General features: G+C 47.9%; 1 protein-coding gene across 1 annotated transcript in view; it reads left to right on the top strand.

Annotated features, from left to right (window-relative positions):
* The first annotated feature begins 5,945 nt into the window (after window positions 1-5,945).
* Window positions 5,946-15,143, top strand: part of LOC133119044 (cortactin-binding protein 2-like) — a 49,398-nt gene continuing 40,200 nt past the window's right edge. The window contains 2 exon segments of the mRNA XM_061229429.1: window positions 5,946-6,242; window positions 10,823-10,930. Of these exon segments, the coding sequence (XP_061085413.1) occupies window positions 6,162-6,242; window positions 10,823-10,930 (189 nt within the window). The 5' untranslated portion in view covers window positions 5,946-6,161.

Here is a 15,143-nt window from a genome sequence, read left to right as displayed (position 1 = left end):
ATCATTTGTGTCGTCCGTTTGTCATTAACGTCATCAGAGATTCCACTGTGTGTTATGTACAGCATTTCAGTCGTGAGAAAGGTGCAGGAATATTACAGAATATTAAAATGACCCAACCGGATTTAGGCGATGGTTATTTTGTAGGTTGAATATGAAAACTAACCAGGGAGATGTTTTTCACACATACCTGTTCACCTGACGGAATACACTTGGATCATTCATTGAAGAATTTTCGTAGCTCTGTACCGTAAACGTTCTGTCATCAGGCGGGGGGGTTTGGGACAAAAGCCCTCTTGTCATTGAGAGGTGCTGTAGGGATATGTAGTCCAGAGCACTCTGGTGCGGGGCCTGGATGTGTTTGACAGGAATATTAAGACAAACACACAACGTAAACTGGTTTTACCGTGCGTGTTAGCATTGAGTAAACACACATATTAATCTCTGCTTACACGCGCACAGCGAGTTTATTTTCTCTCAGTTTTGTTTCGGCTGTCTTCAGGATTTGGTCTCCGGGTCATGACAGCTGGAATGATGTCACCATCTGCTGTGGAATTAGCACCATTTTCACTCGGCGCGTACGTCAGAGATGACTTGTAAAATGGCTGTTGGAGGTTGCCGCTTTCCTCAGTCTGCTTTCAGGTCCCAGTGTGCGCCTGGAAGCTTCCGGAGAAGCTCGCTGTTACTTCAGGACTGACGAATCACGTCTCCTCACGGTAGGGTATAGGCTGGTTATCATACCATCCTTCTACACCACACAGTCACAACCCATCCTCCCCTGAGTCTGTGTGATAAAATAAAATGAACAGCCTTAGGGCAGGGGTCAGCAACCCTGGTCCTGGAGAGCCGCAGGGTGTGCTGGTTTTTGTTTTCGCCTTAATACCAGCAACTTATTCACACCCAAGAAACCAGGGGAGGCCAGTTAACTGAGTAATCGACTGCTTTAATTGATCAATTAAGTGCTGAGTAACAACAAAAGCTAGCACACCCTGTGGCTCTCCAGGATCAGGGTTGCTGACCCTGGCCTAGGAGAAAGATTAAACAATGTAAATACATACTTTAAGTGGAAATGCCACACTATTTACACACTGATTTAACACTTTTTAGCGGAAATGCAGCTTGTGCTCCTCAACTCATGAGTCATCCTTATCTTAGCCCTCAGGGGAGTCCAATCTTGTCTAAAAAGGGTCGGTGTGGGTGCAGGTTTCTGTCTCAGCCCAGCGGAACGACACCTGACTCTACTTATTATTGTCTTGATTGAAGACCGTGATTATGTTCAATCAAGTGTCATAGTGTGACAACCTTCACCCAAACTGTGCCTTTTCAGATAAAATTGGGCACCATGATATCTTATTGATTCACAGATAAGCACAAAGTCACAGGAAGCACTCGGTGAAGGGAATGAGGCTACAGCAGTGGTTTCAGTCCTGGGTTCCCTGTGTCTGCTGGATTTTGTTCACAAATATCTTGCTCGATTAAGGTTGTTTTAAGTTCTTTCATAGCTGATTCCTTCTTCACACCCTGGACAATAGCGCCACCTTGTGTTGTGCTTCACTCTGTCCTGGTCCACAGACAGAAATACAAAGTGCCACTGGGTGGCGATGTATTACTGGAGATCTGCGTTGAATTCTGGGTCAGTTTTCTTCTGTTTTGCTCTCTCAGGGCTGTCAGGGTGAATCTTTGAATAACCGTGAAGCTGTTTGCCTCTGAGCCTTGGTCATATTGTAGTTTCTGGAATTATAATATATAATTCCTTTTACAGTCGGAAACAAATCATCATGTTTGTGCATTCCGATCTCTGTGGACATAGAAAGAGAGGAATAAAAAAAACTCTGAATCAACTGCCTTGAAGCAAAGCCTCCCACACACACTCATACACACACACACACACACACTCATACACACACACACTCATACACACACACTCGCATGCACACACGCACACACAGACACACACACACTCATACACATACACACTCGCACGCACGCATGCACACACGCACACATGCACACACAGTCACACTTGCACGCGCGCACACACACACACACCCACACACACACAGTCACACACTCGCACGCACGCATGCACACACACACACACACCCAGACATACTCACACACACACACACACACACACTCACCACATTTCCTTTACTTTCTACATACAATGGTAGAGCAGTGGCAGCCAGCAGGGCATGTGTAACTTAAAATAGCCTCCCCGGTGTGCGTAACGTTTAAGGCGGACACAAGCGCTGACCTGGAATGGTTCCCACTAAATGCGGATTGTGTTGGGAAAAGCAAGGTAATGTGCATTTTACATCAGTCTATCCAGGCAAATACTTGAGGTTATTCTAGCAGATACATCTTCTAAAAAGAAATCGAGAAGGATGCTACAATTGATTGAATTATTCTTCAATTAATTTAATAAGGAAGACAAAATTGTATTTTGCACTGCACTTTTATGTGGATTATTAAACACTTCAGTGAGACGCTGTTCTGTTTGGCTCCCTCCTGCGTGGCTGAATACGAGCCCTATGTCCTCTGACACGGTCAACAGGAAGAGACACGGTCCAGGCACCCGAACTCCGGCAGACCCCCCCCCCCCCCCCCGACTGGGCCGGATCAGCGCTGGCGGGTCTCCAGATTCGGAAGCGGGTCCCGGACAGGGGATCCGGTGGGACGGGGGGGGGGGGGGGGCAGGGGGGCAGGCCCTGTGTGGAAACAGCCAGCCAGTCCGCGCTCTGAACAGGACCCCACTGTGACTGCTGCGGGGCCCCACAGAGGGAGAGTCAGACAGGGCCAAGTCCACATCAACGGAGCAGGGCGCTCTCATCACAGTCCAGCAGGGCCGCTCACATTCCTGTGAGCGTTACTCATCATGACATCTCTGTGTTTTACATTTCACTGTCTCTTTCTTTTCTCACGTAACAGCGGCCTGTCAACAGGTTTGTAGCATAATATTAATATGAATATTAATAACAAACATCATCAATAAAAATGTATTATTATTATTATTATTATTATTATTATTATTATTAGAAATAGTAGTAGTAGTAGTTTGTAGTTGTTGTTATTGCCTTGAATTTTGCCTCAAAAATTGATATTTGGACATAAGTGTTGACACATTTTATTTCACTGCACTTAAGTAAAATGCTTGCAGATATTTTAATTGAGATCAAATTGCAACAAAGAATAATGTCATCAGCCCCCAAGTGGAACCATTTGAATTTAATCAAAAAGTCTGATAGTTTTATATTATGCCGTGATGTGAAACAGAAAGCACACGGCTATGTCCACATTGCGTGAAATGTTCACACTGCTACAAAACTCAAGTGAGCCGTTTAAGACCGTCAGGCTCACTAAATTCAAACGTTAACTGAATTGCACCCCCTTACACCCGTATGCTAAGCCATGTTCGTTACAGTGTGCAGATTTCATCACGTCAGCGTTCACGCGCTCCCGTGAACAGACGTATGTGGAGTGAAGTGTGATTTTCCCCTGGTAACACCCTGCTAACACGAAACAACATTGCTGCTTTGTATTAGCAATGTTATAGCATTCACAGAACATTCCAGTAGCACTGTGAGAACATTTATCCTTCCAAATGGCTCCTACTTTGCTTATGTCAATCTGCTTCTGCTCGGTAGGATTTTCCCCTGTGAAGGCTGAAGGCTGGTGGATTTCGCCGAACATAATGAACGGGATCTGGCTTACACTCAGGCCACATTTCCACATTGAATAGAAACAGTGAGTCCCTTCATCGCTCTAAATATGAAGTGCAGGCCATGCCAGTGCTGGACAAAGCTGACCCTACGCCTTCCTGTCTTGGATATTTTGCGTTTTCCCCTTCTCAATATCACTTAACATAACAAGCAAAATGGCACCCTGTGTTTTCAATTGCTACCGAGACACCTCACCCCCAAACGCTCCTGACGAGCTGGTCGGTGCCTCGCCGTTGGCGTGTGAGTGTGTGTGTGAACGGGTGAATGAGAAGCATCAATCGTACAGCGCTTTGGATAAAGGCGCTATATAAATGCCAACCATTTACCATTTACCATTCAATGGCAGATGATCCATCTCTTAACCTTCTCATTATGTCAAGAGTTTATGGACGCTTTTATGTTTGGGGTCAAATTGACCCCAACAGTTTAAATAAACACAAAATTATTGCAAAAGAAAGATTTTGACACTTTGTGTTTTGCCTTCTTATTGTCTCCCAAATTACGAGCATTTTATCCATAAATATGAAAAATCTGTGAGAAACATCTTATTTTAGAGCCTGAGGTACAGGAAGTGAAAGTTTGGCACTTGGTATGGGAAAGTGCCACCAGAATCATCCACAAAGAAATCTGAGATAAAAATAAAAATGGTTGTATTTTTAAAATATTTTATACAGTTACGGAGGGTCAAAATAAGCTCATAAAACACATGCAAAGTTGGTACAGGTCTTCTGAAAACAAAACAGAAAATTTAATAAAAATCATACAATATCAAAATTGAAGGTTAACTGTTTTTTAAGAGTCAAACACTGAGTGGGGTCAAATTGACCCCAAACATAATAGGAGGGTTAATGTAATTTAATAAATTCATTGTGCAGTGTTGAAGTAATCAGGGAAATCAGCGGCTATTATTTTCCCTGCGGCCCAGTAAAACCCAACCTTGTGCCTGTAGTTTCCAGTCCCCTAAATAACTGAGCCCTCTGTGTTCAACTGATGAGAGCTCTGGCCAGCCAACCCATCGCAAATGCTGCTAAATGAATTACCAATGTCGAAACCGTGATTGATGTGCCAGTGATTTGCCTCTAGTGGTCACTGAAGGAGACAAATTCATCCCTACACAGCACCCAGGCTCTGAGAAATCACCTCTCTCTGCGCTGTGGATATGTCACAAACCAGACGTTCTGCTGTACAAACTCCCTTTATGTACAGAAATAGTCGACACCAGAGACAGAAGAGTCTGTTACACTGATATGAGTTGTGTACTTTACAAGCCTGTGAAAGCTTTGTTGGGCTGAATTTGGATTTAAGGGCCAGATTTGAGCATCTATGATCTACAGGGATATTCAATCTTTCACACAAAGGGCCGGTGTGTGTGCAGGCTTTTGTTCCAACCAAACAGTTACTCACCTGAGCCTACTAATCAAGGTCCTTAGCAACGGCTCCAATGGTTGATCAGTAGAGTCAGGTGTGTGGCTGTTTGGTTGGAACAAAAGCCTGCACACACACCAGCCCTTTCTGGGAAAGATTGAATGTCCCTGATCTATAACAATATGTATCCATCTTAATCCATCCACTTAATCTATCCACGACCCAAGTGAAATAGCCTTTGGAGACATTTAAATAAAGTTCAATGAGGTGAGGCGAGTATATTAGAGTGGGGAATTTTGGGGGAGGGAGGGCAGTGGAGGCAGGGTTATAATAAACTGTGATGATGACGCCAGCCGTGACCTGAAATGGATCAGCTGATGCGCTCACTCCCATGCCCCTGACCCACAGCTGTGGATAATGACGGCATAGCCCAAAACGGATATGATGCAAGAAGGAGAGAGTAGCCTACATCCCTGACACAATTAATTTGCGTCGTTAATAACGGCATTTTTATATACGATATGATACTTCCTAGTTCCAAGCACAAACTGGAATGCTACGACAAAACGACCACAAAATATAAGACTTAAAATTCTGATATTTGTCTGATGAGACAAATAGGCTACGTCAGGATCATTCGCTCAAAAAAAAATACATTACCATGTCGAAAACCATATATTTCTGTTTATACCTAAATCGGTAGTATTGTTAATGGACTTAATACTATTTCTGTAAGTCTTGCTGTCACAGAGGGTGTCCCTCTGTCATAAATCTGTGTGCATTAACGGAATATATTCTCCCATTGAAGAACTACAATTAGAATGTCCCAGTGCATCTGTCGCGTGCCCGGGTAGGCGGGCACCTCCTTTCAGAATTGAGTGAGTGCGTCTCTGTGCCCTCGCCTGAACATTTTATCCGAATGCAAATTTGGGATGTCGTGAGCGTTGTCCGGTGGCCAACGGGCACGCAGTCAAATGGAGGTCGTGAATCAGCAGCTCAATAGTTAAAGCTGTGCCGAATGCGTTGTTTTCTGATCCGTGTGGTGCTCGCGCTTCACCAGAACGCTACAGTAAGAAGATGGCGACGGAAGGAGCGGGTGGGGAGCAGCCTTCCCAAATCCAAACGCTGACAACCGCCGTGTGTGGAAGCGTCGAAATGGTAAGACACGGAGAGCAAAAGGATAAATGCAAATTATGTTTACGCGTGCAGTTCAGTTTGGGGTCTCGGGCGTTAGTTAAGCACAAAGAACGCGCAAATCGTATTTCTGTCTGACTCCTTGGCTGACCGTTTGGAGCCGCTTGGAAGATAGTTATTTTTTGGATGATGCAGCGTTTAAGCAAGCAAACCAGCTAATTGTACAAGTTCTTTAGAGACACATATATTTACAAATATGGCATATTCAGTCCAGCATAGAAAGGCGTTTCATTGATAAGAGTACACTGAAATTGCGGGGAGCCCGTAGATATGTGTCTTTGTATGCGAAAAACAATTGTTTCGGTACAGAGGCTATTTAAACAGATTGTGGCTATGTGCCGTGATTTGTCGTTGTAGTGGCTGAATTTTGGTTGAGTCAGTTACCAAATATTTAGCAGAGCAGTGCCGAATATGTAGTCCACGTTTGTTTGGAAAACAGATGGTTAAATCTCGTATTTAGGTTACATTTAATGTCACGACAATGTATATCGCGTGACGTAGAATATTTGTTAAAGCTGATATCTAGCCTAAGCTATGTGGAAAATGAATGTTTTATATTTATATTGTTAGTGCATGATAATATTATGAGTATTGTTAAGAGACCGCTTGTAAATACAGGATGTGAAATATTATGAGTTACAATTATGGATAATATGTGTAGTTGACGAAGGCTAACGCGCAGTCGAATTACATAAATTCTTAAGATAGGCTACCTTTTTGTCAGAAAGGGGTTTATCGCTGCCTATTCCACTACTTTTTTCCCATTTGATAAAGAAACATTAAATTAAATTTACATCGTGCATGTTTCATGAAAACGACAGTCACGGTGTTTGGTCCTTTTTAAAAGGACATTGCCCAATTTTGCCTTAAGCCGAAACAGACCAATTTCCCATGATTTATCGACTTGGGCATGATCATACGATTTATCGAATTGGGCTACCGACGTCAGTGAAAGTGCTTGTTTTTTCCTCCGCCTGGTCCCTCGGAAGACCCCGCTTCACCTGACGGGGAGTTTTTACACCGGCTCGCTGTAGGATGCATCGTGACGGTGCCAGAACTCTCTGGCTGCCCTTGTGCGATAATGAATTAATCAGATGCCCCTTGGGTCGCTGCCATGTAGCAGACTTCGCTCCCCGGAGCTGATTGGACTGAAACCGTGTCTTCCCGTAGAGAGCTTCCTTCGTGAGCACAGCCTAGTTATTTCCATTTTTTTTTTAAATCGACACGTCTTTACTTATGTGTTAATAAGAATGTTTTTTTTTCTGGGTGCTTGGGGACATGAGATTCTTTGGAGGGCAGAGGAGCAGGGAAGGTGCTGCCGTGTTTGTGGCAGCGTGGAGGTAATGATAAGGGTGCGGGATCACTCGATACCTTTCTAATTTTATCTTAATTTGTTTGGCTAATCTTGCACTGCCCAGAGTACTGAATTACCCAGCTTACCCTGACTTAACCCTCTTGAAGAGTAGGTTTTGTGGAAGGTCTGTGTTCTCAAACTCTGACTCATTTCTGACTGGCAATGATTGTTACCTCAGAACCTTAACGCAGGGGTACTCAAATCCCACGCTTGAGTCCAAATCCGTCCCTGGGTTTCTTCTCTCCAGGGTAATTAGCTGAACGATTAGTGCTGCAGATTGGCCAGACTGTCTTCGCACCAGCTCCCAGGTAAAGGGAGGGTGGAAAAACCAGCAGCACTCAGCCCGGTCTGATGGAACAGGGCCTGAAAGGGTTAAGGATCGCAGCGCTTTAAAGCGGGCTTCCTGCTCCGCTCTGAGGAGAGCCGATCCCGTGATCTACCTCAGACTCCCTCCGTGTCCTCCGGTGACCGTGGGGAGCGTTCCGGTCCTGGTTTTTCAATCTCTTGTTTGCTTCAGGTGCAGCGCTGAGCCCTGTCGTTGTGCTGGGGGAATGTGCAGATGTAGGAGAGGTGCAGTGGTCTCCTGGTTCGGGTAGGAGAGGTGCAGTGGTCTCCTGGTTCGGGTAGGAGAGGTGCAGTGGTCTCCTGGTTCGGGTAGGAGAGGTGCAGTGGTCTCCTGGTTCTGGTAGGAGAGGTGCAGTGGTCTCCTGGTTCGGTTCACATGGCTGCTTTTGCACAGGCTCGCACCCTTGCATCTTGTCAGAACTACACCGGCGGGGTTGTCCTGTGGCCAAGAGCACTAAAGAGGAGCCCCCTCCGGGTCTAAAAGGTTTCGGGAGTCGGATGAATAGAGCGACTGTCTCCTAAGTCGGCTTTGCAGGCTAATCCTTCGGGTGCTCGAAGGGCTTGAAGGTTTTCGGTTGTTCGGTTATATTCAAGTGGGAAAAGAACCTTGCGTCTGAGTCAGCTGTGAAGAGAAACAGAATTAAATTATTAAAGGGAAATGTCACCGTTATTGAATGTTATTGTATTCTATCGATCCGTCCGCCGCTGGAAGGCTGAAATGAATCATGTTTTACTATGCTGTGGTGGTCTGGATGTCTTGCTTGCAATGCCCTGCATCCAAAACACGTCTCTGAATCGGCTGCGTGTCTCTTAATGGATTAAGAGTGGCCCCCGAGGGACAAAAGTGCATCAGTCTGGAACATTCTTCCAGTACGAGAAACCTCTCTCAAAGATTTCCATGCTGTTAATTGTTTTCTTGCTCTTCATTATCAGTGAACGTATAAATTTACCCATAAAAATGACCTATGGCTGGTAGTGGCTTCTCTCCTCGTTGGCTGTAATGATTCAGTCCAGTCACAGAGGCACGTACAAGGGGTCACATTCTATGTAATGGCTATATTAGAAAAGTATCCAATCGATGGATTGAAATTGAGGATCGATAACTTGCCCTTTTCTTTTCAGTCAGACGGCTCCGAGCTGCTTTTCATCGGAGCTGAAAGGCCATCGATCAGCTTGACCTTTTAAGTAAACGACCCCTGAAGTCCGTGCGATGATCAGCAGCCGTCCGATTAATAAAATCAACATCTCCCTCGATCCCGGAACGACGTCAACCCTAATTAAATTCAATTGCGTTTTCCGAAAAAGATGTGGAGGGCTTTTAGATTGGAGCGACGCTCGAACGGTTAGCGGCGAGTACGCGCTAAAAGCTATCGTCGCCGTTGAACGGCGCGGCTGATTCGCTCAGACGGGTTGAAGTCGACCCGGGTCGGGCCTAACCTCGTCGTGCTCCGGCCTTCACAAAGAACGACTGAGATGAAGTGATTTTCCATTGCTGACAGCACACACCGCGGGACAGTGAGGAGATTGTATTGTTTACGATTTCTTTACGGACAATGCTGACTGCACTTGAATTGGGCTGCCGTGCTGAAGAGGAAAAAGACTAGGACACATTACCTTTTCACCCTGCACCTGTCACAACAGCTTTAATTTTTCCCCTAGCGATAAGAGACTTCGACGGGGACGCTCTCCCGCACAGGGGATATAAGTGGTCCAGTCTCGCGGGGCTCATTTTAAGCTCCAATCAGCATCAGTTTCCTCCTTTCGATCGGCCAATCGGGGGTGCCGAATTTGTGATGTTGACGGGGCGGTGGCTGTTCCGAGGGTTTGAAGAGAGGATGAACCGCACACTCGTGGCTATTTTTACTACTGTTGGAGGGGCGGGGAGCGGTGGGGTGGGAGCTTTTAATTTGTTTAAGTGGCAAAGTGATTCGGTCGCTGGAAATGACTGTCACTGCCTTTGCCTGCTGTGCTGTTTCGCTTAAAGAATCAGCATTTTAATGAGCTAGTTCATTGTAATTGAGCTTCATGGCATCTCTGTGCAGCCACTGTGAGCGACCTTATTTTTTTTTAATTTGAAATAAATCATTTTTATTTCAGTTGTATTGTCTGTTTGTTCCCTCTCACCTGTTTCAAGATCGAAGGGTTTTAAGGGTTCGCCGCAAAACCTTTTGAATATTATTAAATAATGTAGCAGCTGTGATCCAGTGATCCTCTCTCTGGTTTTACGGTGTGTTGTAGTTTTATGGTGTGTTGTGGTTTGATGGTGTGGTGTGGTTTTACGGTGTGTTGTGGTTTGACGGTGTGTTGTAGTTTCATGGTGTGTTTTTGTTTGACGGTGTGTTGTAGTTTCATGGTGTGTTGTGGTTTGACGGTGTGTTGTAGTTTCATGGTGTGTTGTGGTTTGACGGTGTGTTGTAGTTTCATGGTGTGTTTTTGTTTGACGGTGTGTTGTAGTTTCATGGTGTGTTGTGGTTTGGCGGTGTGTTGTAGTTTCATAGGTGTGTTGTGGTTTGACGGTGTGTTCTAGTTTCATGGTGTGTTGTGGTTTCATAGTGTGTTGTAGTGTGTTTGTTTGCTGCACAGGAGTGGGAGTTGAGCATTGTGTTGTGGTTTGACGGTGTGTTGTAGTTTCATGGTGTGTTGTGGTTTGGCGGTGTGTTGTAGTTTCATAGGTGTGTTGTGGTTTGGCGGTGTGTTGTAGTTTCATAGGTGTGTTGTGGTTTGACGGTGTGTTGTAGTTTCATGGTGTGTTGTGGTTTGACGGTGTTGTAGTTTCATAGTGTGTTGTAGTGTGTTTGTTTGCTGCACAGAAGTGGGAGTTGACTGTTGGTTGTGTTTGCTGCAGAAATGTGAGCTGAACATGGACAACCTGAGCAAGCCAGAGCTCCTGACCCTGCTCAGCATCATGGAGGGAGAGCTGGAGGCGCGCGACCTGGTCATCGAGGCTCTGAGGGTAAGGCAGTGACCACGCATTGTCCACACACTGACCATGCACTGTCTATGCACTGACCACTCACTGACCACTCACTGACCATGCACTGACCATACACTTACCACACACTGTCCACTCACTGGCCACTTAATGACCAAGCACTGTCCACTTGCTGTCAACACCTGGTTATTGAGGCTCTTGGAGTAAATTACTGATCACTAACTTACCATACACTGACCGCACACTGACCGTACACTGACCATACACTGACCATACACTGACCGTACACTGACCATACACTGACCGTACACTGACCGCACTCTGACCACACACTCTGATCACTCAGACCGCGTCTCCACGGGGGTGCTGTCGCCTCCCGGTGGGCTGGTGCGTTTGGAGTATCGCGGTCGTGGGCGGGCGCCGGTGTCCAGTATCCCCCCTCCCCCCTCCCCCGGGCCTGCTGCAGCCCAGAGGCTCTGAACACGGCAGATATTTATGGACCATCTGGGCAAAGGAGGTCTGCGTTCTGTCAAAACGAGACCCTCGTTCTGCCGGGGAACTAACCCCCCTCTCCCTCCCGACGGGCCGCCGCGCTCGCGGCTCCCGTCCTGCGCGACTGAGGTCAGGTCCCCGGGCGGCGGAATAATATCTTCCAGAGCCGGCGAACGACACGAAGTTGTTTTGCGGCCTTCGCGGAAACGGCCGGCGTTGCGGCTAAACGGCCGGCGCGCGTTGACGTGCCGCTGTGGCCTTACTCAGCGCATGCGGCCGGGCTCCGGGGCTAAGAATAGCGCCGGAATTCCTCGCGCCCGGGGGCTGATTGGGTTGCGTAACGCGGGGCTGACATTTTTAAAGGTTCACGGCTCGCCGGGCCGGCGTGGGCTCAGCAGAAACGCCGCGCGCCGCCGCCGGGCGGATGGCGGATTCCTGACGTGCGCCGGGGAATCGGATGCGCGTCGAGTGAACTCACAGCTGATTTTTCACATGCCACCTGTTTGGACACACCTAGCTGGTCTGCCGGTGGACGCTTGGACCACCAACCTTCAGGGGCCCGGTCATGTGCCTTAGCCACTAGGCTACGGGCTGTCTCAGTCATGTACCTTAGCCACTAGGCTATGGGCTATCTCAGTCATGTGCCTTAGCCACTAGGCTACGGGCTGTCTCAGTCATGTACCTTAGCCACTAGGCTACGGGCTATCTCAGTCATGTACCTTAGCCACTAGACTACAGGCTGTCCCAGTCATGTATCTTAGCCACTAGACTACAGGCTGTCCCAGTCATGTACCTTAGCCACTAGACTACAGGCTGTCCCAGTCATGTACCTTAGCCACTAGACTACAGGCTGTCCCAGTCATGTATCTTAGCCACTAGACTACAGGCTGTCCCAGTCATGTACCTTAGCCACTAGGCTACAGGCTGTCCCAGTCATGTACCTTAGCCACTAGGCTACAGGCTGTCCCAGTCATGTACCTTAGCCACTAGACTACAGGCTGTCCCAGTCATGTACCTTAGCCACTAGACTACAGGCTGTCCCAGTCATGTACCTTAGCCACTAGACTACAGGCTGTCCCAGTCATGTATCTTAGCCACTAGACTACAGGCTGTCCCAGTCATGTACCTTAGCCACTAGGCTACAGGCTGTCCCAGTCATGTACCTTAGCCACTAGACTACAGGCTGTCCCAGTCATGTATCTTAGCCACTAGACTACAGGCTGTCCCAGTCATGTACCTTAGCCACTAGGCTACAGGCTGTCCCAGTCATGTACCTTAGCCACTAGGCTACAGGCTGTCCCAGTCATGTACCTTAGCCACTAGACTACAGGCTGTCCCAGTCATGTACCTTAGCCACTAGACTACAGGCTGTCCCTGTCATGTACCTTAGCCACTAGGCTACGGGCTATCCCAGTCATGTGCCTTAGCCACTAGGCTACAGGCTATCTCAGTCATGTACCTTAGCCACTAGGCTACAGGCTGTCCCAGTCATGTACCTTAGCCACTAGGCTACAGGCTGTCCCAGTCATGTACCTTAGCCACTAGGCTACGGGCTGTCCCAGTCATGTACCTTAGCCACTAGGCTACGGGCTGTCTCAGTCATGTACCTTAGCCACTAGGCTACGGGCTATCTCAGTCATGTACCTTAGCCACTAGGCTACGGGCTATCTCAGTCATGTACCTTAGCCACTAGGCTACAGGCTATCTCAGTCATGTACCTTAGCCACTAGGCTACAGGCTATCTCAGTCATGTACCTTAGCCACTAGGCTACAGGCTGCCCAGGTTTTCAAAGGGTTTCCCCAAATTTCTCACAGAGGGTTACTTTGAGTGTTCTTCAAGCCTCAAGAGCTGCTATCTCCATAATGGATGGTTACTGTGGGGATTGAATGCTTGTGACTGAGTGACCGCAGCGCTCGGTCCCAGGGAAGGCCTCTTCGCGGCGAGGGCTTTGCGGGGCGCGTGCGCGCGGAGCTTTTTCGGTCACAAAGTGTGCCGTGCGTTACCATTCGCCCCAGTTTGAGGCTCTGCCCTCCTTCTGCTCTGAGTGGGGTCCTGCGTGTCCGCACCGCAGGGGCTGCTTTCTGGTTTTCAGGTCCGGCTGTGGCCAGAGCTACACCGCAGCTGGGCCGGTCCCGCTCAATGCGGCCTCTGTGCGCTTCTTTATCGGATCCTGTGCACATCCTGTCCTCCCGACCTCTGGCATTTTGAGTTTCTTCCTCCTGCGTTCGGGGTCGGGACCCCTCTCTCTTCATTAACGGCTTCGCTAGCCAGCGCCGGAGTGCTCGCAGCCATCTTCTGGGAGGTCGCGGGCTGAGCGGTTGAGTCCTGCTCTTCTGTCCGTTGGCTGTTTTCTCGGGCGGGTTATTTTCCTGCAGCGATATCGGCGCTCTCTGAAACGCGCGATAAGCTCCCCTAAGACAAAAGCCCCGCTGATTCTGTCCCGGCGTTGTATAATCCAGATATTTCACGATTGAAAGCTAGGAACATGTTTAAGTCCGGGGGGATTAGCGCATAATGCTCGAAAGCCCCTCTCTGCTCTAGTGAAAGCTGAAATGGGCAGCAGGGACATGTGTTTTATTGACTGGATCATGTGGACCTGTAGGTGTTTTTTCGGCGTTTTAAACATTTTGGGATTAGAAATGTGGAAACGGCGTCACCTTTTTAACGGGGTCTGTGTTTGACGCTCGGTCGGATGACGGCGGAAGCTTCTGGACCCGGCCTTGTTGTTCGTTGTTTGATGTTATTGTGAGTTATTAAGAGGCTTTCTGCTTTCAGTTGTTAATTAGCGGGGTGAGTTGGCGTGTGGCTTTCCCTCCGGAAGAGCGGCGGGAAGCCAGCGGATTCTCCCGGCCCCGGATCCCTCACGCCTTCTTTATCCACAGGATCCACGCTCATTCATATCCTGTCATTTTTAAACTGTAAAAATATGTGCCTCGTGGCTAAGGTACATTACCAGGACCCAGAAGGTTGGTGGTTCAAGCCCCGGTGTAGCCACAATAAGGCCCATACAGCCCTTGATTTAGGCCCTTAACCCCACCTGCCTCTCTCAAACAGGTGGGGATTAGGCTGCAGTGTGCAGTCGGGTGGATGATCCTGTGTGTGTGTGTGTGTGTGTGTGTGTGTGTGTGTATATATGTGTATGTGTATATGTATGTGCGTGTGTGTGTATATATGTATATATATGTGTGTGTATGTATATATGTGTGAGTGTGAGTGAGTGTGTGTGTGTGAGTGTGTGTGTGTGTGTGTGTGTGTGTGTATGTGTGTATACGTGTGTGTTCTGATGTGCCCTGTTCTCCTGCCCCTTCCTCTGAAAGCCCCAGATGGCTGTGGCTCTGAATAGCAGGCCTTGTGCTGTGCTGGGTCTTTCTCCTCACACCAGACAGGAAGTGAGAAGCATCACTGTGCTCGCTTGTTCTCCCAGCCCAGTGGCTGCTGTCGTGCGCTCAGTGTGTGTGTGTGTGTGTGTGTGTGTGTGTGTGTGTGTGTGGTGCGTGGTGGGGGGGGATCTGCGGCGTGAGGCACATTCTCATTCCTGGCAGGTGGGGGTTGCTTTCTTCCTTCTTTGCTGACATTCTTCTTATTTCCTCCTCTGGAGAAAAACAACCTGTGTTCTCTTACAGCGGAGGCAGAGGGTGTTTACGTGAACCCCTGTGTCCAGATATCTCCTGTGCTTCAGCTCTGGTCTCTGAAGCCGCACTGCATGCTTGGAAGGCTCAGAGGTCAATCTGTGCTTGTGCC

This window comes from Conger conger, chromosome 19, assembly GCF_963514075.1.
Source record: "Conger conger chromosome 19, fConCon1.1, whole genome shotgun sequence".
Lineage (NCBI taxonomy): Eukaryota > Metazoa > Chordata > Actinopteri > Anguilliformes > Congridae > Conger > Conger conger.
The sequence above is the reverse complement of the archived record's forward strand: the minus strand, read 5'-3'. Positions and strand labels throughout refer to the sequence as shown.